This window comes from Siniperca chuatsi, linkage group LG21 (assembly GCF_020085105.1).
Source record: "Siniperca chuatsi isolate FFG_IHB_CAS linkage group LG21, ASM2008510v1, whole genome shotgun sequence".
NCBI lineage: Eukaryota > Metazoa > Chordata > Actinopteri > Centrarchiformes > Sinipercidae > Siniperca > Siniperca chuatsi.
The window spans coordinates 1,522,017-1,547,828 of NC_058062.1; the positions used below are offsets into that span (position 1 = coordinate 1,522,017).

At 41.9% G+C, this 25,812-nt stretch overlaps 1 protein-coding gene across 1 annotated transcript; it reads right to left on the reverse strand.

Moving 5' to 3' along the window:
* Positions 1–2,390: 2,390 nt before the first annotated feature.
* On the reverse strand, positions 2,391–16,624 carry LOC122869006 (trafficking regulator of GLUT4 1). The gene is made up of 5 exons (XM_044181533.1): positions 16,278–16,624; positions 8,285–8,573; positions 6,442–6,731; positions 5,384–5,516; positions 2,391–3,512 (listed from the first exon to the last, which is right to left on the reverse strand). Exons 2-5 carry the CDS (start codon positions 8,517–8,519, stop codon positions 3,496–3,498), a joined length of 675 nt encoding a protein of 224 aa, XP_044037468.1. The 5' UTR covers positions 8,520–8,573; positions 16,278–16,624; the 3' UTR covers positions 2,391–3,495.
* Between the last annotated feature and the right edge of the window lie 9,188 nt (positions 16,625–25,812).

Here is a 25,812-nt window from a genome sequence, read left to right on the forward strand (position 1 = left end):
GCAACAAAATCAAGTTCACTCAAAAAAATTATAAGGTAAAAAAACTCTTGAGGGAAACAGGAGATGCTCACAGCCAGTGGAGGAAGACGTACTCCCATCTTTTACTGCAGTAAAGGTACTAACACCACATTGTAGAAATACTCTGTTACAAGTAAAAGTCCTGCATTCACAATTTTACTTAAGTAATTAATGTGCTCATCACTTTAATGTTGCAGCTGGTAAAGCTGGAGCTCATTTAAATTACTTTATATACTGCTAGCTTGTGAATTTTCTGCCTTATTATTATTATTATAACAATACATCATATTTTATTTGTTGATTATATTTTGTATTATTAATCTGAATCTGTAAAGTAACTTAAGTTATCAAATAAAGGCAGTGAAGTAAAAAGTACAATATTTGGCTCTGAGATATAGCGGAATAGAAATATAAAGAAGTATAAAGTACAACACGTGAGCAAATGTACTTAGTTACTTTCTACCACTGCTCACAGCTGCAGTAACTAAGTTAAAAAACATCGCCTTATGGTGGTGAAACAGCTACAGAAAAAACTTAAAACATTTAATTAGTATTACATTTTTGGAAGTTTTTGTGTTATGTGAAGTTTAATTGACATGTAATGGCACACGTAGTATTGTATGATTTCCTGTTAGTACACAATAGTAAAGTATTTTCTTTTATACTGACTGCAAAATCAGTATACTATAATTAGTACAGTGTAATTAGTGATTTTAATTCCTGTAATTAGTACATTTAGTATATAGCACATACTGTATATTGAGTTGATGTTTGACGCTCTCATCACCCTAAAGAGACGTCACATTTATGCCACAGGTTCGTGGGAATACGTCTCTTCTGTATTTCAGTTACCCAAAAATGAGTTTAGGACCACGGGGACCAACATTTTAAATACTGAAGACTTAACAACTCAAAGACCTGGCTGAATACTTCATCAGACCTGATAATGAGAGTCTCTCCAGCTATGTTTTGGGAAGACATAGCAATAAATGTCTTTTAGGATAAAGAGACTGAGGCTTGCAAAAACAGAAGCGTTTGGAGACTGAAAGTAAAAAGGCTAGAGAAAGAACACAAGCAGTCAAGAAAAATGTGACCGGTCCATCTCACGGTAGATCAGAACAGTCAGAGGGAGTCGAGATCTGTCAGCGTAACCCTAATCGCTAGAATTAATAGAAGACCTGGAGATCACAGGGAATAGTATCCCTTTATGTCCATTAAGTGGGAAACACTGCACCTACTGTGGTCAGAGAGAATAATTAAATATGTTTGAATCAGAGGGAATCAGTTACAGGCAAAGAGCTGCACTTAGACATCCCAGCGACCCCAGCTCAGCACACAACACACACTTTATCGTTATAGTTATAGAGAGCCAAAGTAAATACTGATAATAGTAATAGTTCTGCCTCATTTTGACAGTGGAGATCAATAAATGAGAGGAGAGAGGAGTGATGACATGCAACAAACGTCCCCAGCTGCACTAGAACGTTGCGATTAAATGGTTTTAGCAGCTTTAACAAACCCCATATGCCAAAACCTGACGATGGATGTGAATCTCTATTCAAACTGGTCTGATGTTGTGCTCAGTGACGGCTGTTTCCCCAGCTAGAGAAACAATCGACCAATCAGAGCTTTGTAAGTGGGATTAAGAAAGGGGACACCATCCTAGCTAGCTACCTAGCTACATTCATGAAAAATAGCAACAGAAAAATGGCCACAAACGGGGTGAGATGGTTGCAGCTGCGCAGGTTGATGTAAGTTGAATTTTTTTAATTGACATATTTCTTCGATCGGCAGAAAAAGGTGAACTGCCTCTTGCAACAGCTTCTGCGTGAGCTGAAAATGGCGTAGACGGGACAGGCACGTCAGTCGCTGCTAATCTCCAAAACAGAAATCGGCTAACATGAATACGATGTCAGACTCAACGATTAGAGTGAAACGAAATGGCAATTCAGTCTGATTATCGAGCTATGGAGAGCTATGATAATGGACAGCTAGATGCTTTTTCAGATTACAGCTAAAAAGTTGGAAAGATGATATTAGAAGAGAGGGTTGGTGGATATCATGGATATGGAAGAAACAATAATAGTACTTGCTGGAAAAACTTAACGTGGTAGTTTTATAATTGCAAACAAATGAACTACTGTTTAAAGAATAAATCTGGTGATATTCTATATTTTCTTTATTGTCAACAAATCCTTTATGTGCAGACCCAAACCAGCGGTGAATGTATCTACTAACAAGTGTTGTGTGTCCCACACACACCGTCCTGCTGCCCCAAACACTCACTAGAGCATCATACGTGGATTCATCCGCCGCTGAAAATAGTCCCCAACAAATGCACTATTTCCTCCTGTTAGTTTGATAAAAAAAACTACAGCGAGCAGCTGTTTGAGGAAATTACTGAGCCTTTTTAAACATCAAACTATAGATCTGTGAAGTGTTTTTAAAGATTTACGTCTTCAGTAGGCACCAATGGGCTCGCAGCTGAGAGCCACAGGCAGGAAATCAGACGGTACTGAGAAACTCACTGACATGTTGTTGGTTTGGATCTGCACATGGAGATTTGTTGACAGTAAGAAAAGTATGAAATATCGCCAGCTTAATCCTTTAACTTTGTTAAAATCACCAAGGGTAGAGATTCTAATATGATGGTCTGTCATTGACAGTCATTTACTGTATATTAGAAAATGTAGTAATATATATATAGTAAAACACGTTTCACTTTTTCAGGAAGGTCGATGAAGGAAACCTCAGTGAGAGATTGTTTTGAGTCCCAAGAAGCAGCGAGATGAGAAGTGACATCAGGACTTCAGCTCTCTATGACCACCATGCAGCAGCAGCATGGGTGTGTCCACCTTTATGTTTGTGTGTGTGTGTGTGTGTGTGTGTGTGCGCCACCACTTCACAGTACAAAGACTCAGTTCGTCTTCAGTTCATGTTGAACTATCACAGCAGCAGCATCTCTCAGTTTCAGTTCAGCAAACACCAAGTTTCAAATTTTTTGGCATCAAAAAGTGAAAACCTCATCCCCCAGGTTGCACCAGTACTGGACCTGTGTCATGGAGACATTTAGAGATAATAATAATCCCATTTCCATAGAGACAGATGGCCATTTCCATGACAACAGACTCACATCGATGAGAGAAAGTGTGGTGAGAGAAAGTGGTCTGAGGAGGAGATAAGCTGCTACCACAGAATGAAATGAGCATCTGGTGATCCATCCTTTTCTCCTGCTCCACATCCAAATCGAGTGTCGGTGTCAGGAGTGGGTCGGTTTGTTGGTTGTGTCGGAGGTAGAGCAGGCAGACCATGCTCGTCGTGCAGTAAAAAACAAAAAAGTACAGGAACAAATATCTATTTGTTTTTCATCCGGTGCAGGCGCTTGAGAACGATAGTGCTTCAGGAAATCGGAGGGTACGGTGTCGTGTCGGTCATATGTTGTCGGGGATTCGATCTCGCCATTCCAGCTGATTTTAATCAGGATTTTAATATCACTGGAGACAGAAAAAAGACAGAATTTCACAGATATTTAAAGGTTTTTTTTATGAATTGGTACATTAAAACAAAGGTTAATAATTGCTTTATCTAAGCAAGAAAAATTCTAAGACACATTGTGCTGGTTTCCTGGAGAAGCCTAGTTCTAGATTTAAATGGGTTTTTAAACAAAAATGACTTTTTCAAAAGTGGTTTAGAGTACTGTTGTCCCAGATGTTTAGCCTAATTGCAAATTTGAGCATGGAAGTTAATTCTCGACCTTGGGAACAGTATGTGTGACAATCACTTCCAATCAATTTTATTTATATAGCGCCAATTCATAACAGAAGTCGTCTCACTGCACTTTTCATATAGAGCAGGTCTAGACCGTACTCTTTATAATATTATTTACAGAGACCCAACAAATCCCACCATGCAAGTACTTGGCGACAGTGGCAGGGAAAAATTGCAGTTTGCAAACATTTGAATACCGCTCGCCTCGCCCTCCCCTTCCAAGTGTGTAGGAGAAACTACGGTGGCCACGAAACTTGCGAAAAACACAAAAGGCCCAATCTAGTGCCAGTGATTGGTTTGTCCATTGTGGGCTACTGTAGAAACATGGAGGTGCAACATGGCGACCTCCTCTGTAGATATAAACAGCTTATTCTAAGGTAACGAAAACACAATGATTCTTGTTTTCAGGTGATTACACACTAATGAAACATACTTATAAATATTATATTCCATTTCTGCCAATAGCTGCTCCTAAATGTTACAGACTGGACCTTTAAAATAATAGTAATGGTAGTGGTAATAATATTAATATTAATAATAAGGAAGCAGGTGGCCCATAATTATAGATCCAGACTCTGCAGCTCTGGAGGCAGAAATACCTGCTGAAAGCGACAGAAGGAGAGAGGAGAGAAACAAGAAAGCACAGAACTATGGGAGAGAGAAGATGTCGAGTTAGTAACATGCAGTAATGGGATAAAAATGCATACAGACGGAGACGGAGAGGAGGAGAGAGGAAAGACGTGCATCATGGGAAGTCTCCCGGCAGTCTAAGCCTATAGCAGCATAACTAAGGGGTGGAAAGGAGGGAGGAAAGGGACATCTCAAAGGTCCACCTTCTAGATATTTTGGACTTTCTCGTGGTCTTCAGTAGTAAAGGGAGCTGGCGTGGTGTGGAATTTAATTCACGTGATAACAAGTGTTCTCTTGTAGGAGTAGTATGAATTTGGGACATATGGTAGCATCCTGTCTCCCTTGAGAAATTGTTGATTTGTCAGTTCTTGCATATTTATAGGTATTCTGTTAAAACTGCGAATCACCACCCTGCTCAGCCTGATTTAGAGCTAAGGACATTTCGGCTACATCTAGTAAAGCAGTGTTTATATTCAGTAAGTGGTCTTTGTGTTCTTTCAGACATCAGTGAATGAATCAATAAAAGATGGCTAACTGTAACAGGTCCACTTTAAAAAGAGTCTAAAAATTCCCTTGAGCCATTTTAGCTCACTGGCAGCCATATCATTATAAAGTCCTGCTATGAAACCTACAGAACTTTTTAAAATTTTAGTGGAGACCCCAACGTTTCCAAAGATACTAAATCTATCAGGCTGAATTTTGGGGAAATGTGTCAAAAATGTTTTATAAGAAACAAGAAATCTGTATTCATCTATATTAAATCTATTTCCATTTGATTGAATGGTGCTAAAAATGCGTCTTGGGTTTAAATGTTTTACCTAGTTTAAACATCATATAGCTTTAATGAAGAGCTGGAACAAGCTGATACAGAATATGTCATACTGTCATAATGTGTGATTTTTCTCTGACTTGAGAGAGTCAAGAGAAAATCCGGTCTGAAGGGGTTAAAAAGCCAGATGTTACTTACATCCCCAGTTGAGGGCGATGGCTGCGGCGATGATGGCGATCCCTCCCAAGATGGAGACGACGGACAAAATCATGGCATTACGGCCCAAACGGCGAGCTCCATCGATGTTGCCTTGCTGCAGACTGTTTCGGGACTGAAAAACAGTGAGGAAATGTTTAAGTTGGGATGTGACCAAAACTTAAACTCAACTACCTGTAAACCAACTTTTGTATTTAAAGAATACCACAGAAAACTATATCTTGAAAAGTAAGATAAGTGAGTTGTGACAATAAGTCAATAGTTGGTTATCAAGTGCAAACAAGATCATTAATCCATCATCTTGAGATAAACGTCCATCATGATCATTTAAAAAAAAACATTACAATAAACAATACTCAGTATCAGTATTTGTAGTTTGGTTATATAAAGTACTAACAATTGTAGCTTTGCCCATCTCTAATCACCTGGTCACACCAGAAAGTGGAACAGTGAAGTTCATCCTAGCGAAATAGGTGGTGCTAGAGTCTTGGTGAGGTAGTAATAACTCACTGGGCTGGTTGGCAAACTAATGTATCTGACAAGTTAACGGCTAACATGCTAGCAAGCCGGGAATATGTTAGCTCTAGTCAGCCACAATAGCTCTCCAAGCTTAGCAAGCTAGTTGGCTTGGTCGCTAATGTGACAACAAGTTCACACAGGTTATTTAAGACACTTACTGTGTTTGTCCCATTGACTCATTGAGGGCTGTATAAAAGTTGATGGCGCTGCCAATAAGTTGTGATAGCATAGAATATTAAGATAAAACACGTGGTTGACGTAGTGAAACAGTCGCAGTTTGATTAGGTTTAGGCTCCACACACACATCAAAACATTACGCAAGAGGGGCCTCTCCAGAAATGACGCTAGAGGGGTACCTACAGTGCCATATTTTAAAGCATATGGCCACGACTGAGCCACATTTGACACGTTGGTAATGAGAATGGGTTGCACAAAATACACCAACCAGCACCTATAAAACTCTCGCTCACTAACAGAAGTTCCCTCTCATTTCTAATCAAAAGACACGTCTAAAGTCGTACCATCACGGAGAAGGTGAGGGCTACGATGTTGATGGGCCACAGTGGGCAGAAGCAGGACAGGATGGCCAGGATCAGGTAGTCCCTCGGTTTGGACCCATCCACAGTGGCCTCTGTGATGGCACTGGGCTGGCGGGTGAGCGAAGGCCTTGGTGAGCCTGCCGCTAACGAGCCGGACCGGCTGCCCAAACCAGGCCGACCGTTAATATGGCCACCTGGCTTAGCATGTAGCTTGGGCGACACAGAGGACACTGTGGGAGACGAGTCGACCCTCACAGGACCGATGCCGTTACCTGGAGGAGAAGAAGTCAGAAGAGAGGACTGAAAGGGCTGAAAAATGATGTTTGTAAGTGCCAAAAAATGGCCTTCTGTTTGAGTACCTTAAGCAACTCAATTACTGAGTCTTTTTAAAAAACAAAACTATATATTTGTGAGGTGTTTTTTTTAACGATTTACGTCTTTGAACCAATGGGCTTGGAGCTGAGAGCCACAGACAGGAAGTCAGAAAATATTGAGAGACGGACTAACTCATTGTTGGTTTGGATCTTTTCCTCAGATTTGTTGAAAATAAGAAAAAGACAGAATAACGCTAACCTTATTATTAAAATAAATGTTTAAAAATAATCACAAAATACATCATTTACTTGTTAATACTTAAACAATATGAGAATCACGAGTAGAAATTATAAAATCCAAATGATACCCAACCTTATCTTTCACGTTAACATCAACAAATTGCCTCCATTCGGTGTGAAAGAGCAGCTAGTACTACCAATCCCACTGGGAATCAACAATCTGACCAATTCTGCACATCATAGCATACACATTTTTAGCATCAATGTATCAAAGATATTTCACTGAACAAAGATAAATATGTATGATCAGAATGACATGATGGCATTAGTATGATGGGAATATTGTAAAGCTTTTTCTGATGTAAAACGGGAAGGTGCAATATGCAGTGGCTTTGGCCTACAACTTTCTGGTCTGTAGAAAATCTTTATAGTACGTTGTGTTGTTTTCAGTGGTAGAATTAATTTTACTAATTAAAAGTATCAATATCTCAAGGCAAAATTACCCCACCACAAGTAAGAGTCCTGCATCTAAAGTACAGAAATATTAGGAACAAAATGAACTTGAAATATCAAAAGTAAAAATACTCATTAGGCAGCAGAGTTGCCAGAGTTATATTATTGGATTACAATTACTGATTACTGTGTATGGAGCATTTTATGTTGTAACTGGTCAAAGTGTTTAAAGTTTAATTAGGCTACTTTATAACTGTTGAGTAGTTTAATCTACAGCAATGCATCGTATTCTATTCTATATGCTCATCATATATTTTGTATATAAAACCTTAATCTTAAAAGTAACTACAGTTGTCAAATATATGTAGTGGAGGAAAAAGTACAATATTTGCCTAGAAGTAGAAGTATAAAGTAGCAGAAAATGGAAATACTCAAGTAAAGCAAGTAGAAGTTGTACTTAAATACAGTCCTTGAGTAAATGTACTTCCTTACATTCCATCACTGATTGTTTTCTGCTGTGCTGTTTTGTTGCAAGTCATTGCCTCTTTTGTTGTTTGTTTGTTTTGCCTGTCTGTTTGTGTAATTACTCACAGATCAAAATCAATTTCAATTTAATTTTCAACAAAAGGTGTTCAGTTCACGCATCACTTTTAGAAGAGAAAGAAATAAAGAAGGAAATCTAATCACAGTAGGAAGAATAAAAATCAATAAGGAACTGCGGATTCTTTTGAAGAGAGAAAGAAAATGTGGTAAAAAACTAAATAAAGTGTTGGAAAATGGGGGGTCATGCACAGGTGCAGGACAGGTGTTGTATTTACTGGTCTCCATGTCACTGATCACTGTCAGGTGGTCCGGGTCTTTGCCCTCCTCTGTTTGTTTGGCATCAGGAGCGTCTGTTGTTGGGGGCGGGGCTTGTTGCTGTGCGCTGACCGGCTGAGAAGTCACGGCGGTGTGGTCGACCTCTCCATCCTGCTGCTTGCTGATTGGCTGCTCTGGCTGCTGGGACTCCTCCATGTTGCTGGACGGCTGGGCGGCGCTGGGACTGGTGGCCATCAGATGGTGAAGACAAAGCTAAGTGTTGAAGAAAAGCTGAAGGACGGGCGCTCTCTGAAATGGATTAAAGAGATGGAGTCAGCAAAAGCTAACTTTGATGTTAACACAGTATAAATGCCTCCATGTGAGCAGAAAGTTCTGCTGATCCCACTGAGAATCAACTGTCTGCAGATTCTGCTCACTGTTACTGTTTGCTCAGTCCCTGAGTGGCAGATAGAGAAAATCATAATCTAACAAACCAAAATAAGATGGTGTAGTCCCTCATTCGTCCAGGAGTGTTCTATCGTAGAAAAGGTTTCAGTCGTAGTCACCTGGACGCTGTTTTCAGAATCAAGACGTTTCGGCTCCCATCCGGAAGTCATTCTCAATTGTGAAAAAATTGGACGGGAACTGGAAATTTTTGTTCAAAATTGTTTTTTCACAATTGAGAATGACTTCCGGATGGGAGCCGAAACGTCTTGATTCTGAAAACAGTGTCCAGATGACTACGACTGAAACCTTTTCTACGACTAACAAACCAAAGACATCCACATATTTTTGCATTTGGTGGACCAAACTAGAGCTGAAAGATCAGTCCTCGTCTGATCTACCATAAACTCTGAATGCAGTAAAAACGTGAATCATCAAGTAAAAACAGAAACAGGCTTCAAAGGAAAGCTGAGGTGAAGTTTCAGACATTTTTACTTTCATTTGATGACTTTTTGGGACAGACAGAGCAATTAGCTGCTTATGTGTTGCAGGGTTTTTGTGTTTAAGTTCTTTGGTTTTGACAATGTTAGTGTTTCATGTTTTATGGATTGCTGTGGGGTTTTTTTTATCATGTTTTTTGTTCTTTTGTTGGATGACGGGGGTTTTTTTCTTAAAGGGAGATTGGTGCACTTTTGTGTGCGTTCATTTAGTTGAGAGAGTTATTCAGTTTTAAATGCAATAATCCCACAGACATCCAGCAACAAAGCGAGTAGTTACAGTTGCAATATGCGTTGTATTCTGATTGTTTTTTTCTTTACTCAGTAACTGCAGTGTTATTAAAAGCTTGAGTCAGGAGATTTGAGAGAGAATATTAAAACTGCTGCACTTTAATTAAAGAACATTATTAAATTGTTCAGACATCTTTTTTAGGTCCCCGCCGTCAAACCAAAATCAAGCTGCGCGTGACAACCAGGGTGGAAGTTTACAGAGTTCATGTACTCAGATATTAAATGAAACAAAACGGAAGCTGGGTTTCTGTAGGGTTTCCTTCACATTGAAAGACTGAAGACAGACCAAGAACTTGACAGATAATGTTTCAGAACACAGATTTTGACTCATAAGTGCACTTTAAGGACTTCTCCTAAATGTTCAACGTTGAGATACTTTCAACACAACTTTTAACATCATGTGATACAATTGAAAGTTCCAGAACGGCTACTAAATGGACCTTGTGGTGAGATTGTTTCAAGGTCAAGAACGAACTTTCAATCTCAACTGTTGAGCCAACAAGGAAGAGAAGTCCATAGCGTGCCCGGAAATAAATGGACATTTGAACATCTAATTCCTCGAAAAACTCCATCAATTGAGGAAGATTGTGTGAAAAGATTGAAAGCTCCAGAATGGCTACTAAAAGGATCTCGTGATAAGATTGTTTTGTCAAAAATGAAGATGTATTCGAACTGCTCATCTGTTTAGACTTTGAAGCGAATTAGTCTGATAATCACCAGAAGTTACAAGCCTAAGAACGTGATTAACGTCGTGGTTTTCCAGAACATTTTTGTTACCTCCAGAACAAAATATAACACAGATCCATCTGTGTGGGTCGATAAGGTTGGTGATTTCTTCCAGTGACTCAACAGCTTCTTGCTGCCAGCTGCTGAGGTTTCTGGCTCCTGGTCTGCTGTGTAGGTGGACGTGAGCTCGGTCGGTATTTGTTTGAAGACCCACTGGTCACCGATTGAGTATATTTAGACTCATACATCACCGAACGCCTCTTTAAACCAGAAGCACCATTAAACAGCATAACCAATAATCAGCTACGGATATTAACAGTCCCGTAACGGCGAAACTGAGAGGAGCTATTAAGTTGTCAGACATTACACTGTTGTATGAACAATGACATTAATTCTACTTTTACAGTGAAAGGCGTTTACTCCAGTGATTTAGTATCGCACTTCCACAAAGACTTATAAGCAGGTGGAATGTAACTAAGTAGTACTCTACCTCGAGTACAAATTTGAGATACTTTACCTGAGTATTTTGTTTTCATGCCACTTTCTACTCTCCTACATCTCAGAGGGAAATATTGGACTTTTTACTTCACTGCATTTATCTGACAGCTTTAGTTACTTTACACAGTAACATTTTTACTACAAAACATATAAAATCTGATGTTTTGTTATAAATTAAACGCCCAACAGTTTCTAAAAGTTCAGCTGAAACGATTAGTCGATTAATTGATTAGTCGATTGACAGAAAATTAATCAGCAGCTGTTTTGATCATTTCCTGGTTGCAGCTTTGTAAGATTTGCTGACTTTTAACAGCCACAGGGGACATTTTACTGCTTTGAGTGCTTTTACTTTTCATACTTTAAGTACATTTTCCTGATTATACTTACATACTTTTACTTAAGAAAAATTTTCAATACAGGACTTTTGCTCAGATATTTAAAAAGGTTCCGTAGTTTTCTACATAATTTCCTAGAAAGGAGCTGCTTTGTAAAAGTAATTTCATAGGAAATGTTCTGTATAACACTCTGAACTAGTGTTCAATCTGTACACGTCCAATTCATTTGAATTCATTGGTAGAGTAACCTGTTTTACCAAAGTTATTATCTTTTAGTCGGTGCAAAAATGAAACATACAAAGATGTAAAAGTTGTTTGGGCCTTAGAAATACTGAGGTCATGACTCCAACGTCCTCCAGCAGAACAGACTACCTGAGAAACGTTCGACCAGCCACCAACCAGACTAAACTCTTCACCTTGTATTATGGTCTGAATGTTGTTGCACCAGCTTCTCCACACTGCCAGGTATGTAATGCTGGTGGAGAATACAAAATGCCTATTATTTCAGACTTTTCAGACACAAAATATTAAGAATCAGCCTTAAAAAACCTCAACATGTTTATTGGTGTGTGTGTGTGTACTCTACAGGCCAGAGCCCTGTTTCTGTGTAGCTGTTAATTACAGCAGTGAAGGAGAAAAGTGGATTTTAGCTCCCAGAAAGTGAATTTGTCTAAAAAAGGCAGCGTTTCGACCCTGCAGGAGCGGTATGTATAGATCATGTCGATGTTATTACATGTACTATTCATGGCAGGACTCCACACATAATCAAGATAAAATATGTTAGATAAATACTTTTTTTATTCAAAAATATATACATTTATCATTATGTCTATATATACACACCTCTCTCTTTGTCATGTTGGCCTGATGAAGACCGGCCAAAACGTTTAGTTGAATAAAAGTTTTTGGGATCTACGATCCAGCGTGCAGACACTCGACTTTGCTCCTTAACGCAGGATGGGATGTGCACACAGCTACCGCTCTGTTTAAAACACACAACTCAGCGAGCAGAGATTAGGAAAACTAAACTAAACTAAACAATTACTAGATAAAAACCAATGAGGAAGTGCTTCTGGCAGCACTGTAACACAAAATGTGTTTGTGATCCACAGGACAGGAATCACCGCCCTCTTGTTTTGAATCATGAAGCCGCTGCTTGACACAGCAGTGGGCCTTGACTTTTTTTTGTGGAGAATAATGAATAGGTTTGGATTGAAATGTTTTCATCAAGACTTTAGAAATTCTTTCAAGGAACTCCCTCTTCCTTCCTGGTATGTCTCCAAATGATATACTTCCTTCCAGGAAACTAATTAGGAAATGATTAAATGACAGGCGTCATAAAATAACTTGCAGCAGAAAAAGGAAACGTTACTGGACAGATTCAAGATACTGACATCTGTAAAGTAAAGCTTAAAAAGGTCTTTTAAAAAATAATTTTACAGATTTTAATTTCATTCGAAGAAAATGATGAAAGATTATTTATTGCAGCATTTCTTACTTATCTTATTTAATAATTTAAGTGCAGACTTAAACACTGGTTTACTTTTAATGCATCAGTTAATCTGTTATGACAAACCACTGAAAGCCGCCTCCGCACTGCTGCTCTTTTTATATCTTGTCCCATCGATCTTGTATCTTTTGGACAGAAATAAATGTTCCTGTGATCTGCTGTTTGATGAACTGTGTGTGGATGTTACGCACTCAGGCAGAGACTCGCTGGTCTGACGAACGGCTTCTTAAAGAGCAGATTTGGGAGAGAGCTGTGTGTGTGTTGCAGCAGCTACACACTGAATACTGTAATGGCCTGCCAGGACTCTCCTGATGACTGGTACTGTTTCCCCCTGAGGACCCAGCGCTGCGGCACTGCTTCACTCCCTAAAAGCTGACAAATGCAGTCTCTTCTTGCAGAGCTACACTTTATATTACCGTGTCCTGTGTTGCAGCGGCCTGAGGGGCTTCGAGCTGCAGTGTAATTTAAAACACGTTACAGGATACTGCTCTTCAAAGGGCCTCTGCAAAAACCTCCGACAGCCTCCATGTGTCAGTACATCACACATCCTGTTAACATCAGTGATGCACTCACACTTTAACTTTAGTAAAGTTTTGAAAGCAGGACTTTTACTTGTAGTGGAGGATTTTCACAGGATCTGAATCCTTCCTCCGCTGTAGTTTCCACAATCGGACATAACGTTTCACCTGTCGGTGTGAGTTAAAGTTCGGGGACACTTGCTAATTTCCCCCATTTCTTTCTAAGTGACATTCGGCGCTGAAGAAAAGGCGAAAGGTCCCAAAAAGTTAATGAAACGCTGAAGGATCATTAAAGGGGTAGGGGTCTAAACAGCAATTAACCTGCTATTGCTTTCGTTCTTTTCTCAGGAAGTGGCAGGATTAGCATCGGCTGCATCGAGCTGCGTCGGACACTTAGGAGTCGGGGGGGGGGGGGAATTAGCAGGAAGAGACGACCATTAAAGCCATCAGTCTGTTGTTTTTAGCTCTGCAGCTGTAGCTGCAATGACTCAGTGCTTCCATAATGTTTATTTCATGCCGGTTAGACCATTGATTAGACCATCAGTTAGCTGATGTATCGACTTGACACAGACCTGTTATTAAATACTGGATAATGGCTGGTCAGTGTCATCCACCTCCATCTTATTTGCCCTACAGATTCCAGGGTGTCAGTCTGTGAAACCTGAAGACTTTGGGGGGGTTTAGATGGAGAGTTTTAGCTAAATAAATGATGAGATTTATATTCTGGGGCTAACACACGTCGTATTTATGCAGGTATTTAGTCAGTTTTAGGAATAAATAACATTTGCGATGCAGACTCACAGTATTAGCTGACAGCCGTTTAATTAAAACACACACAATATCACAACGAGCAGTTCATGTTATCGAGTACGCTTTGTTCATTATTGAGTCCTAAAAGTACAAATCAGCTTGTTTTCTAGAAATGGGTGTCAGAATAAGACTGACTGCTGCACCAGAAGAACAGAACCAGATTTTCATCTCACTGAAATCCCTGGGGCCCGGGGCCCGGGGCCCGGGGCCACAGAGCTGCAGGGCAGAGCCGGTGCTGTGGGGGGCCTAACAGCCCGAGGGGAAAACTCACACACATGCATACTGTTATTAATTTATACATCTATCACAGCGATGTTTATTAATGTGCACGGTCCCCGTTAAATTAACCAAGAGGCTGTTTGTCGTCCCGGACAGATGTCGAAGCAGCATACGAGATTACAATTACAAAGTTATTGAGATCATTTATAAGCATGCAGAGCAATAATAAAATGAAATATTAATGTTAGAAAAAACCCACCATACATTATACTACCATACTGTTATCAATCAATTATCAGAGATCAGTTGTCTGGCTGCTGTGCACACGTACACCCTTTTCAAAATGCATTTTCATTGGAGCGACTACGTTGGATTGTTTAAGTTATTATCATTACTATTATTTATGTATTTATCTTTTGATTAAATGTTTTTGTGTCTTGGAAACGAGATGGTGCATCTTAAGAGCTTCATCCTCAAATTCAATTTGAAATAAAATGTATGTTTCGAGTTTTACGTCTTTAACTCCGACATGTTTCAGTTGTCTGTCGTCACACAGCAGCAGTGCGAGGTCCTTCATCCATCGCCTCTCTGTGGTCTTCCTCACAGTTTACACCCGTTTACATCAGCAGCAGCAGCTGAGCGCCATCAAACAGCTGAGGACTTTAAAGGGGCAGTCCACCCCAAAATCAAAAACACACACGTCTCCTCTCACCTGTTTATCCATCTGGAGAGTTTTGGTGTGAGCTGCAGAGTTTTGGAGATATCGGCCGTAGAGATGTCTGCGTGTTTATGAATATAACGGGACTATATGGAGCTCGGCTTGTGAAGCTCAAAGCGCCAAAAAACTACATTTGAAAAAGTCAACGTCTCTTTCCAGACCCGGTTACTGAAGATAAGCCGCGGGTTTGTTGTGAGCAGTTTCGGCAGAAAGAAAATAGCTCCTACTTTGATTTTGGGGTGAACTGTCCCTTTAAGATAATCTCCGAACAACATTAGCAGCATTTTCAGATGTGGCCAAAGACGCCACTGAGAGCGGAACAGCGCCGCTGCAGCTCCGGCTTAACGCGCTTCAACTGGTTTGTGCGGGTCCTGCTTCGTTTTCTGTCGGTGCAGAAGGAAGAGGATCATCTTTGTTGTTCTAATCAAACGTTTTAAAGGAAGAGCTGCAGATTTGAGGGAATGAGTCTGTTTTCTGTCCACCTTCATCCTGCTGCCACCTCAGCTTCATCACACACACACACACACACACACACACACACACTTTGACTACTGAGCAGATTTTGGAGGCAGCCATGTTGCTGTAGTACTCTCTGTCACTTTGGGATTATTTTATCTCCTTACTGAAAGTCAAACCATTTCTTCTTCTCAGTATTAAAAAAAAAAACAGTCAAACAAACATCTGTATTAATATTTCCACAATTTAAACACCTGATTTTTCTCCTCAAACAGGAAGTGAGGATTTCTGTTCTTGTATGGTGTTCAAACTATTCATCAACCAAATGAATCCTGCACAATGTTGAGTCATTTATCGAGGAGAAACACCATTTATTTGCTGCTCAAAGCTTCTCCAGTCGAGCGTTTGCAGCTCTTTTCTCTTTAAATCTCTTTGTAAATTGAATATTTGTGTTTTCGTTAGTTGCATCCTTATGCTGATTATTTCATACACTCCATTATTTCCCCGTGGAAGGAGGACATGGCATGAATGTTAACAGAAGGAGCAGTGATTCTAACTAACCGGCCTCTCGCAGGGTTTTCTAGAAAACACTACAGATACGATGTAGGAATATTACTTATTCCTGCTTGAGTAGAAAAATATAAGAATGATTAATGACATTTTGTGAAGCAGCGGAGCCTGAAAGCCGGGATGTAATGCCATGAAAGCAACATGACTGCAACCATATTTTCTACATAATTAACACACACTGATGCATGAGCATGTCTGACATCATTTCCCTCACACACACACACACACACACTCGCTGTACACAGATGCACCAAATACACCAGCATCAAATGCAGACAAAAGGATGGAAGTGTGATGCAGGCTGAGCTGAAGGAAGCCGACACACCTGCCGAGTTACTGTAGCAGCAGCACATGTTTTAAACACTCGACGTGTGAAATTTAAAGGTCCTCTCACCACAGCGGCCGATCGCCGAGCTCTTACCTGGTCCTAGTCTACAGGAAGCTGCAGGGGGGTGTTCATTGTGTCTCTGCAGGAGATGCAGGAGGTACAATCCACTGGTCTGAGATGGAGCGACAATACTGAAAAATAAAGAAATCAGATGCAGGATTCTGATTCAAACACGCTGTCAGATCTGTAACAAACGGTGCAGCGGCTCTTCAGCCTGTCCCTGGTTGTTTTTATTATTTCTGATGCTGCAGAGTGGAGGGATGTCACTGCAGCAGCTCTCTGTCTGTTCCACTGCAAGAGGTAAAAGGAAAGGGAGGGGTGCTTTAAGAGTGTGTGTGTGTGTGTGTGTGTGTGTGTTAATGTGTGTGTGTGTGTTAATGTGTGTGCGCAGGAGGCAGCTCTTGCAGTACAGTAGCTTCTTTCTTCTCCATCTTCCACCAGTGTGAAGCTGGCTGAAGTTAAAAGCAGTGTCTGTCTAAACTTTCAAAGTAAAAGCCCAGCAGGGGTCTTCTGCGTTTTTTGATGAGTAGATTTGCGTGTGCGTAGTCAAGTTCAAAGCACACAAATCTGCACATAATTATATATATTTGATGAGGTGAATATTTAATAATGTATAATAAAGTTTATTTATATGGCACTTATCATAAGCAGAGATTATATTAAAGTTCTTTAGAAGGACAGAAAGGACAAAAACAGAAAACATACCTGCACACACACACGCAGACAAAGTTACTGAATCAGGCAATAAGGAAGGATTACAATAAAAATACATTTGCAGAAGCAATATAAAAGAGGAAATGCGATTTAAGAGAGGTTATAAAAAAGGCTTTCGGTCAGAATATGTTTGGCGTCTTTAGTCTTCCTCCTTGACGTGGGGACTGCAGGTTCCCGAGGGCCTCAGACTGCAGCTTTATAAGGACGCAGTAATTCAGAGATATAGTCTGGAGCTTAAAGACAAAGTAATGAGGAACATCTCAAAATCGATTCTGTACCAAACCGCTAACCAGTGTGAAGACATTAACAGGGGATTTATGATTTATGACAGGAGATAACTACAGTGATGTAAACGTGAGGAAATGAAAGCTTGTGCAATGGATTTGGTGTCTGTGAAGCTGATATGAACCGATTTTAATAAAATTCCTCGGATGATAAAGACAAGATTGGATGACGCCCACGAATTATATCACCATGTGGGAAAAACCACTTCCTGTTGACACGAGTCAACGCGCGAAAGACTCGACGTCTACAACACTAACACAAACTACAGCTCACCCAAAGGTCCATTTAGTAGCAGGTTCTGGGGCTTTTGATTGGATTACATGATCTTTATCAGCATATGGAGTTTGCCCAGTTGCCATGGAAATGCAGACGTTCAAATCCGGCTCCAGAACAAATACTAAGTGAGGTAAGATTGTTTTGTGTTGTTTCCAAGTTCAAGACTAAACTCAATCTAAATACAAGTCGATCGATTGATGAAAGGCCAATCGTGATAATAATAAACATGACCAGTAAATAAGGCAATCCACATGAAATGCAACTGTCCTGAACTATATAGCAATACTCTTATTTTGGAGGGAAACAAGCCCATTTCCTGTGTTGTCTTGGTTAACTGTGGGTGACTTGCTGCACCTTCGTCTGTCCCCGTCCTGCTGTGTTTCTGCTGACGGAGCACAACCCCAACAATGCAGCAGCCCGTCTACAGCTGTTCTTCCCTGGGACTGGTATCCATATTCACACCGAGTATTATTATTCTCAAGAGGTTTCAGTGACGATATTCATCTTCATGTCACTATTAATGTTTAGTTTCTGTGTTAATAATAAACACTTTGACGCTGCATCATGAAATGTCTTCCAGTAAACAGCCCAGTGAATAAACACCAACACTGCGAAGCTTTCTCCCACGAATATTTACGCACTTTGGACAGAAAGTGTCTCGCGTCGACGGTTCACCTGAGTGTGTTTGGAGTCTGAGTGTTCGCTGCCCTCCGGTGGTCACACTGAGGAACTGCAGCACCGCGTTTAAAGTTCTTATTAATATCAATATGTATGACTTATGATTAATGTGATTATTACAAATAACAGTAACATCATTAAAACATCAGTGAAAAGCTGTTTTTCTAGACGCTTGGAGATCAATCTAACCGATCAGAGCTGAAACAGCAATGATCGTACCTCACCGTGGAACAGTCGGCGGTAATGTTGGTATGCTATCGTGTGTGCTTTTAACAGCAGTGTTCGTGTGAGAATGTGTCTGACTCAGACTGTAGAAAACATGGACGTGGCGTCCGTGACGTCACCCACCGGTTTCTGAAGCTCAAAGTGGGCGGCTCCCAGTGGCTCCGCCCGGCGCCATCTTGGCAGCGCCCGACTCCGGCTAATCCGAAAATGGGCAAAGAGGCGGAGCTGAGGCGGGCCGAACGAAGCCTGGTTGCTGAAACCAGCCAGCTGTCACTCAAAGCAGCCACGCCCTTAATTATGCAGAACTTTAAGCCTCAATATAATTTAAACAAAACGAAATTTGGAGCCTCCAGTAGCCGCAGGAGGAACTGCAGTCTTTGGCACTTCCTGTTGGCTTCAGTTTTCAGCCCCGGAGGCTGCCGCTTGGTCTGATGTTTTGATGGTTTTAATTTGAACGTGTTCAGAATCCCGAGTGTTCGCTGCCCTCCAGTGGTCCCAGTGAGGAACTGCAGCACCACATTTACATTTGTGGCAAACGCAATGTAAATATCAGTATAATCAATATTAATATCAACATGTACAACAGTTTTCTTGCATAAAGACCAGTCCAACCTGTCTGCACCTACCTCTGACACACACCTGTTGCAGTAGAGTGTTCGCTGCCCTCCAGTGGTCACAGTGAGGAACTGCAGCACTACGCCTGGATTTTGCGGTGTAGACACCAGTCTCACCTGTTCAAGGTGTTCATTCCAGCATCAAGGCTGACACGACAGCACACCAGCACTTCTAGTGAATAACTTTCAAAATAAGTGACTCCACTGAAGCAATCGGGAAAAGTTCCCTGTGCCGTTTTCTTGTAAACAAACAAAAGTCATGTTTACATTATTCGCTAAAACTCATTTCCTTCCTCATGCAACACTTGCAAGCAAACTTTGCCAATACCACGATGTATAAGTACTCCATTATAAAACTCATGCATTTAAAATCTTACCTAAGTAAAAGTGCTGTAATATTAAAACTAGAGGTCAGAAACTCCACCGGGAACTCTAACAGTGTTGAAGTGTCGCAGTTCCTCATTGTGACCACTGGAGGGCAGCGAACACTCCTGATTCTAAACACACTGTCAAGAGCAAGATGGACGCCGCGCGGTAGAGGTCGGGGTCGGAGCCGCGGTATCGAGGGCCCGCCCATCGATTAAATGATCAGCTGTCAACCATTAAATTAATCGGCAACTATTTTGATAATCGAGTAACCGTTTTAACCAAATTCTCTGATTTCAGCTATTTAAACGTGAATATGTTCTGGTGTCTTTACTCCTCTGTGACAGTAAACTGAATATCTTTGGATTGTGGACAAAATGAGACGTCTGAGGACGTCGCCTCATTTTATGGACCAAACAACTAATCGATTAATAGAGAAAATGATCGACAGATTCATTGATAATGAAAATAATGGTGAAGACAGACACGATATCTGTGTCCCACCCTCGTTTACTCAGTCGCTTCTCCCTCTATAACAGACTCAGTAGCCTCTCAGTGGTCATTTTCGTATCTGTGAAAATGTGGAGTATTGAATCGTGGGATTGTTAGCAGAAAGTAGTGTACGTGCCCTGGTCGCTCACACTGAACGCACAGCTAGCGGGCCGAGAGGAGATATTCGCTGAATTTGACAAAAAGACGTGTGTTAGGTCAGAATCACATACCCACCTTTAAGTAAAAGTAATAATACATGAAGGAAAATACTCCATTACAAGTAAAAGTCCTACATTCAAATCCCATTTAAGTAGAAGTACAGAAGACGAAGTAGTCCCTCATTCGTCCAGGAATTCTGGACTGTCTGAAAAACTACAAAGGATCTTTAGACAGCACGATGTTCCTGTTTTCTTTAAACCAGGCAACACTTTAAGACAGAAACTCTTCACCCTAAGGACAAGATGCCCACACAGAAACAGAGCGATGTAGTTTACTCCATTCAGTGCAGTGAGGAAAACTGCAAAGAACGGTACACAGGCGAGACCAAACAGCCACTTCACAAAAGACTTTATCAGCACAGACGACACGCTAACTCAGGATTACAGAGCGCCGTGCGTTTGCATCTAAAAGCTACAAACCACACATTTGAAGACAGCGAGGTGGAGATTCGAAGTAGAGAGAAGAGTTGGTTTGAAAGAGGAGTCAAAGAAGCCATTGTTGTGAAAAAAGAAAACCCCTCTTTGAACAGAAATGGTGGTCTGAGATTCAACTTGCCAGCCGTTTACCACAGGGTATTAACACCGTGGTCAAGCCAATCACATGCTAATCAGGTACTTAACAGTGATGAGGGAGGTGCAGCCAGAAAACAACAGGCCTGATTACTGATTACTGGGCCATCATGGAAACAATTAGGTCAGTTTCAGGTGAAACTAGCTAATCTACTGATACTCAGGTAGACTCCTTCCTGAGGGCGGGCTTATGTAACACAGAGTAGCTTAAATTTCTGAGTTCCCGTCCCATTTTTTCACAATTGAGAATGACTTCCGGATGGGAGCCGAAACGTCTTGATTCTGAAAACAGCGTCCAGACGACTACGACTGAAACCTTTTCTACGATAGAAGTACAGAAGTATTCTTAGCTTCATGTAGTATCAGCAGTAAAAGTACTTGTTCTGTAGTGAAATGTCTCATGTGACAATGGCCTTCACTCGTGGCTGACTTTATGTGGGAGATGCAGGCTTTATATACAGTTAGCTGGTTTTAGGAGGAGACACTGGTTTATTCTTGAACAATGTGTTGCATTTTACGAGCTGAATATTTTTCATGTAAAATCTTAATCTGTGAAGTAATTAGTAACAAAATGTCCCTCTGAGGTGGAGTAGAAGTATTATAAAATGTAAATACTCAAGTAAAGTAAAAGTACATTAAAACTATACTTAAGTACTTGATGAAATGTACTGGATTACTTTCCACCAATACAGAACGTTATTATCATTATAATCTTAATAAGCTACACTTAACAGTTCACTATTACTATGCACTATTACTTTATACTGTACTTTATACCGCATTGTTATCATCAACCGGTAAACCCACTTTGTACTTCACACTTTTTATACTTATACCCACTTGGTACTTAATGTATCTGACCTGTATTATATTTTTTGCTCAGTGCTTCTGTTCCTGTGTGCGCTGACGTGACAGCGAACAAAAGAGTTTCCCCTCGGGGATCAATAAAGTATTTCTGATTCTGATTCTGAAATAAAATGGCGGACAGAAGTAAACACTTAAATGAATCAAAACAGCGTGCGCAATAGCTAATATTCTGTTCACTGTGACATGTTAATAGAAGTGAACATTCCCAGTGGCAGATGCTGGTTTCACTGGTTTCACGCAAACAGGTTCAGCATTCCCAGTGAATCTTCTGGGAAGCCTTGGCCACCTACAAGTCCTCTTTGATTATTAATGCACATAGTAATAAGACAAGCGTTAAGATAGAACTTTACTCATCTCGAAGGAGGTTTTTTTTTGCCAAAAATGGTCAATTAACACAGTAAAAAATAATCAAAATAGAAAAATAGGTGTATATGCAGAGATGCAAATTAAGGGAGGCGCAGGTTTGCAGTGCATGAGTGAAAGTGCAGGGTGCTATGCTATAAATGATATGCAATGTGGATAAAGTCATACAGAAATGTGCATCTATCACGGCCTGTACTTAACCCTCACTTATTCATCTGCACTCGTTTAAGAAAGAAAACCTGTTTCGACAGGTTCTCGAAGTCTGACTTATATGCAATTGTGACTTTTTGAGAAGAAAATGTCCACTGTACAATTCGTCTTTGGCTGATAATGAACAAACGTGTCAGAACACTCTGCTTTGTGTTAAAAAGTGTGTTTAGATTAAAGTTTAGATTTTTTTGAGAAAACGATTTTATTCTGAAGGAACACCGAGAATCGACAGAAGAAGCGTTTCCGGTCTCGTTTGTTGTTGTCTTGTTCTGTTTCCGGTGTGGATGCAGCCGCAGCTGTTTGGCTCCAAAATGACCAAACTCCAGCTACTGAACGCCTACCTGACGGAGCGGCTGACGGTTGTGGTGAAGGAGATCCTGGACGTGGTGGAGGACACGGTGACCGAGTATCGGGAGGAGACCGCCAGAACCAAGCGGGAGAACGAGAGTCTGCGGAGGCAGCTGCGGGACATCCTGCTGCTGGAGGCCGAGACGGAGTGGCTGAGTAAGGGCCGAGCTAGTCAGCTAGCTCCGAGGAGAGCTGTGAGAGAACAACGTTCCAAACTGCGCTGACAAATATGTCCAGTTTAATCTTTCAAAACGGATTAACGTCAAATACCGGCTAAAACACGGACTTCTAAGTTGTTACGTGCGGTCAAGGAGCCGGTTTTAAATTCGGCACCGGTGAAATATACCCACTCCGTCGAAATTTCATGACAAATGTGACTTTTCGTGGCCCTTTGCCCGTTAACGTTAGTTCCTCTTTTTCCACCGAGCATCAGCTGAGGTTCCGAGAATAGAGCTAACTATTGGAAGTGAGAAGCGCTTTTGGATCATCTAGCAATATGCCGAATTAACCTTTGAAATGTATTGTTACAGATTTTTAAAACAATGACTTATGTTTATTTGCTCTGTGTTTTAACGTAAAACAACAACATTACATTTAATTGCCACATTATCATATGGAGTCTGGTGTGATGTTCTCTCCATGCAGGAGAACTTCAGTTTTAGGGCTGCTGGCTAACTAACTTACTTTATTAAACTTTCATTCCCAGTCTCAGCTGACTAACAGTCATTTGTCTTTCCATTAAAGGGGAATTCCGTACACATTTACATTATTATTCACGGCTGGTCAGCACTAACTACTGTATGAATGGACACAAAAATGAGCTTTTCTGAAATATGGGCAAAAAGAAACAGAACTCCATCCACGTTGTACTTAACTGCAGACGACTGAGGTGGTTTTAAAGCACGCTGGTCTAACCTTGAAGGCACAGTTCATAATCTAAATATAAAGAGTAGAGCTGAAAAGATTAGTTGATTAATTGATGTCAAGAAAATTAATTGTCAACAAATTTGATAATCAGATAAAGCTAAAACTGGCAACAAACAAAAAAACCCCCCAAATCACTGGTTCCAGCCGCTCAAATGTGAATGTTTGCTATTTTTTATTCAGCTTTTATGATGCTGTAAATTGAATATCTTTGGGGTTTGGACTGTTGACATGTGAAGACGTCATCTCGGGCTTTAGGACAGTTTTTATTAATTTGTCATTTTATAGATGAATAATCAGTAAAACAATTGTCTGACTAATCAATAACTAAAAAGGGACTACCAAAATTCATTTAATTTCCCTTTTCTATTTAAGATTTGTTCATCAGTAATTGTGATGACTTGAGAAGCACAACGCTGCGAGGTTCTGATTGGACACGCTGTTTTACTCGTGTTGAAAAATAACTTGATTGAACTTTGACGTACTTGCAGTCGTAAGTGTTCTTCCACAGACCCTCTCAGCCCGTCCTCGTTCCCGGGGCGTCCAGTACCGGCGTTCTGTCGCGCCCCTCGCCGTTGTCTGCAGACGCACGGCGCTGCCAGAAAGCCTAGAGGAAGTCAGGCGACGTAGCATAACGAGCGACATGAAGAGCGAGAACGTCCGCCTGCGGAGGCGGTGTGGTGGGTGGATGGTCGCACAAACACAGGACTTCTACCCAGGAGACCGGGGATCGTGTCAGTCCAAGAGTCAGAGTTGTTTTTAAAAAGTTTACGTCACGTGACTTCCTGCTGCCTAACGGAGTCGTTTCTGAAGGCGTCTGCAGACAGCGGCGAGGGGCGCGACAGAGCGGCGGCGTTTGACGCCCCGGGAACGAGAACAGGTTGCACCTCTCGACGCTATTATAAGAGCGAAGACTCGGTGTCAGTCCCAGGAAACCGTGATGATGTTTGTTGGCGTTGCTGTGTTTCTCTGTTGTTCCAGGGTCGACCAGGTCCCGTCTGGGTTTCGCGGCTCCTGAGCAGCAGCCCCGTGATTCGGAGCCGAGGCCCCGCTCAGAGGAGCCGGACTCCACCCTGAAGCAGCCCAGACACCCGCCGGCTAACGTGGCCGAGCCGACGCACGGCGGGTTGTTTCTGTGCAGTTACTGTCGGTCCAGAGCGAGACGTCCCCGGGGCCAGTTCTCCTGCCAGGGGACCAGAAGCCTGCTGAGGCCTGGGAGCCGGTGCTGAAGCCCGACCCTCAGAAGGACGCATCGCCTCTTCCTTCTCGCTCCTCCCTGAGTCCTCCCTCCGCCTCGGGCCCTAAAGTCCATGTTGAAGTTCCCGCACTCAGAGAGGAGCCCCGGGCCCCGGCTCCTGCTCTGATCAAAACCGAACCCGAGGAATACAAAGTGACTGAACCCGAAGGTCACGCAGACTCTCTGACAGCGACCGCTCACACCCGCGCCGCGCAGGAACAGTCGAGCTTCAGAAGCAGAACAGACGCAGGCGGGACGGCGGCGGCGGTGCGCGCAGAGCGGCGCGAGGCCTCTCAGGAGAAGCTGGCGGTCACGGCCGACGACGGCGCGGCAGCCGGTTACGTCTCCGAGCTCGTCCATCGCTGCCCCCGCTGCGGCGAGGCGTTCGGCCAGGCCGGCAGCCTCCGCCTCCACCTGGAGCAGAAAAGAAAGACCTACGCCTGCGAGTGGTGCTGTAAATCCTTCGCGCAGTCGGCGGACCTGCGGCGTCACCTGCGAACGCACACGGGCGAGAGGCCGCACCGCTGCACCTTCTGCTCCAAGAGCTTCAGCCAGAGAGGAAACCTGAGGCGACACCTGCGCATCCACACGGGGGAGCGGCCGTACAGCTGCCCCTACTGCTGCCGCACCTTCAGCGACGGAGACACCATGAAGAAACACAAGCGCACGCATTCGGGAGAGAAGCCGTACCGCTGCGTTCAGTGCGCCAGGACGTTCACCAGCGCCAGCGGCCTGCAGATACACTTAAAGAAGGACATGTGCTTCGTGGCTAACGCCTGATTGGCCAGTCCAGGAGAGCGCGAGGCTGCAGGGAAGTCCGTGCAGACGCATCACTCAGCAGAAATGCTGATTTTAATGGATGGATGCGAGCGTCACAAGCCAGTGGGCAGTGGAGCTACACATGTGGAAACATGTATGTAGTTTCTGGTTATCGTGCAGCGTCTTCACACCAAATAGTTGCATCTTCCGAACATGTGAGAAACGCGTTTAAACCACAGCTGGAAGAAGCACTCAGGTCCAAGTTTATTTGTATAGAACAACAAGGCAATGCAAAGTGCTTCCTGCAGACGGGGGGGGGCAGAAGTCCTTTAGTCCTTTTTAAAAACAAAGTAAAAACAGTAAAATATCAAATACCACAGTGTGAAAATACTCCATTACTACTAAATGTCCTGCACTTACTG

Bases quoted from the DNA above. Each gene is read 5' to 3' on its own strand.
- LOC122869006 (XM_044181533.1), bottom strand. From the start codon at position 8,519: ATGGCCACCAGTCCCAGCGCCGCCCAGCCGTCCAGCAACATGGAGGAG. The intron at 6,732-8,284 runs GTAAATACAACA...CTTCTCCTCCAG, and splicing joins GATCAGTGACATGGAGACCA to GTAACGGCATCGGTCCTGTG. The intron at 5,517-6,441 runs GTACGACTTTAG...ACTGTTTTTCAG, and splicing joins CCCTCACCTTCTCCGTGATG to TCCCGAAACAGTCTGCAGCA.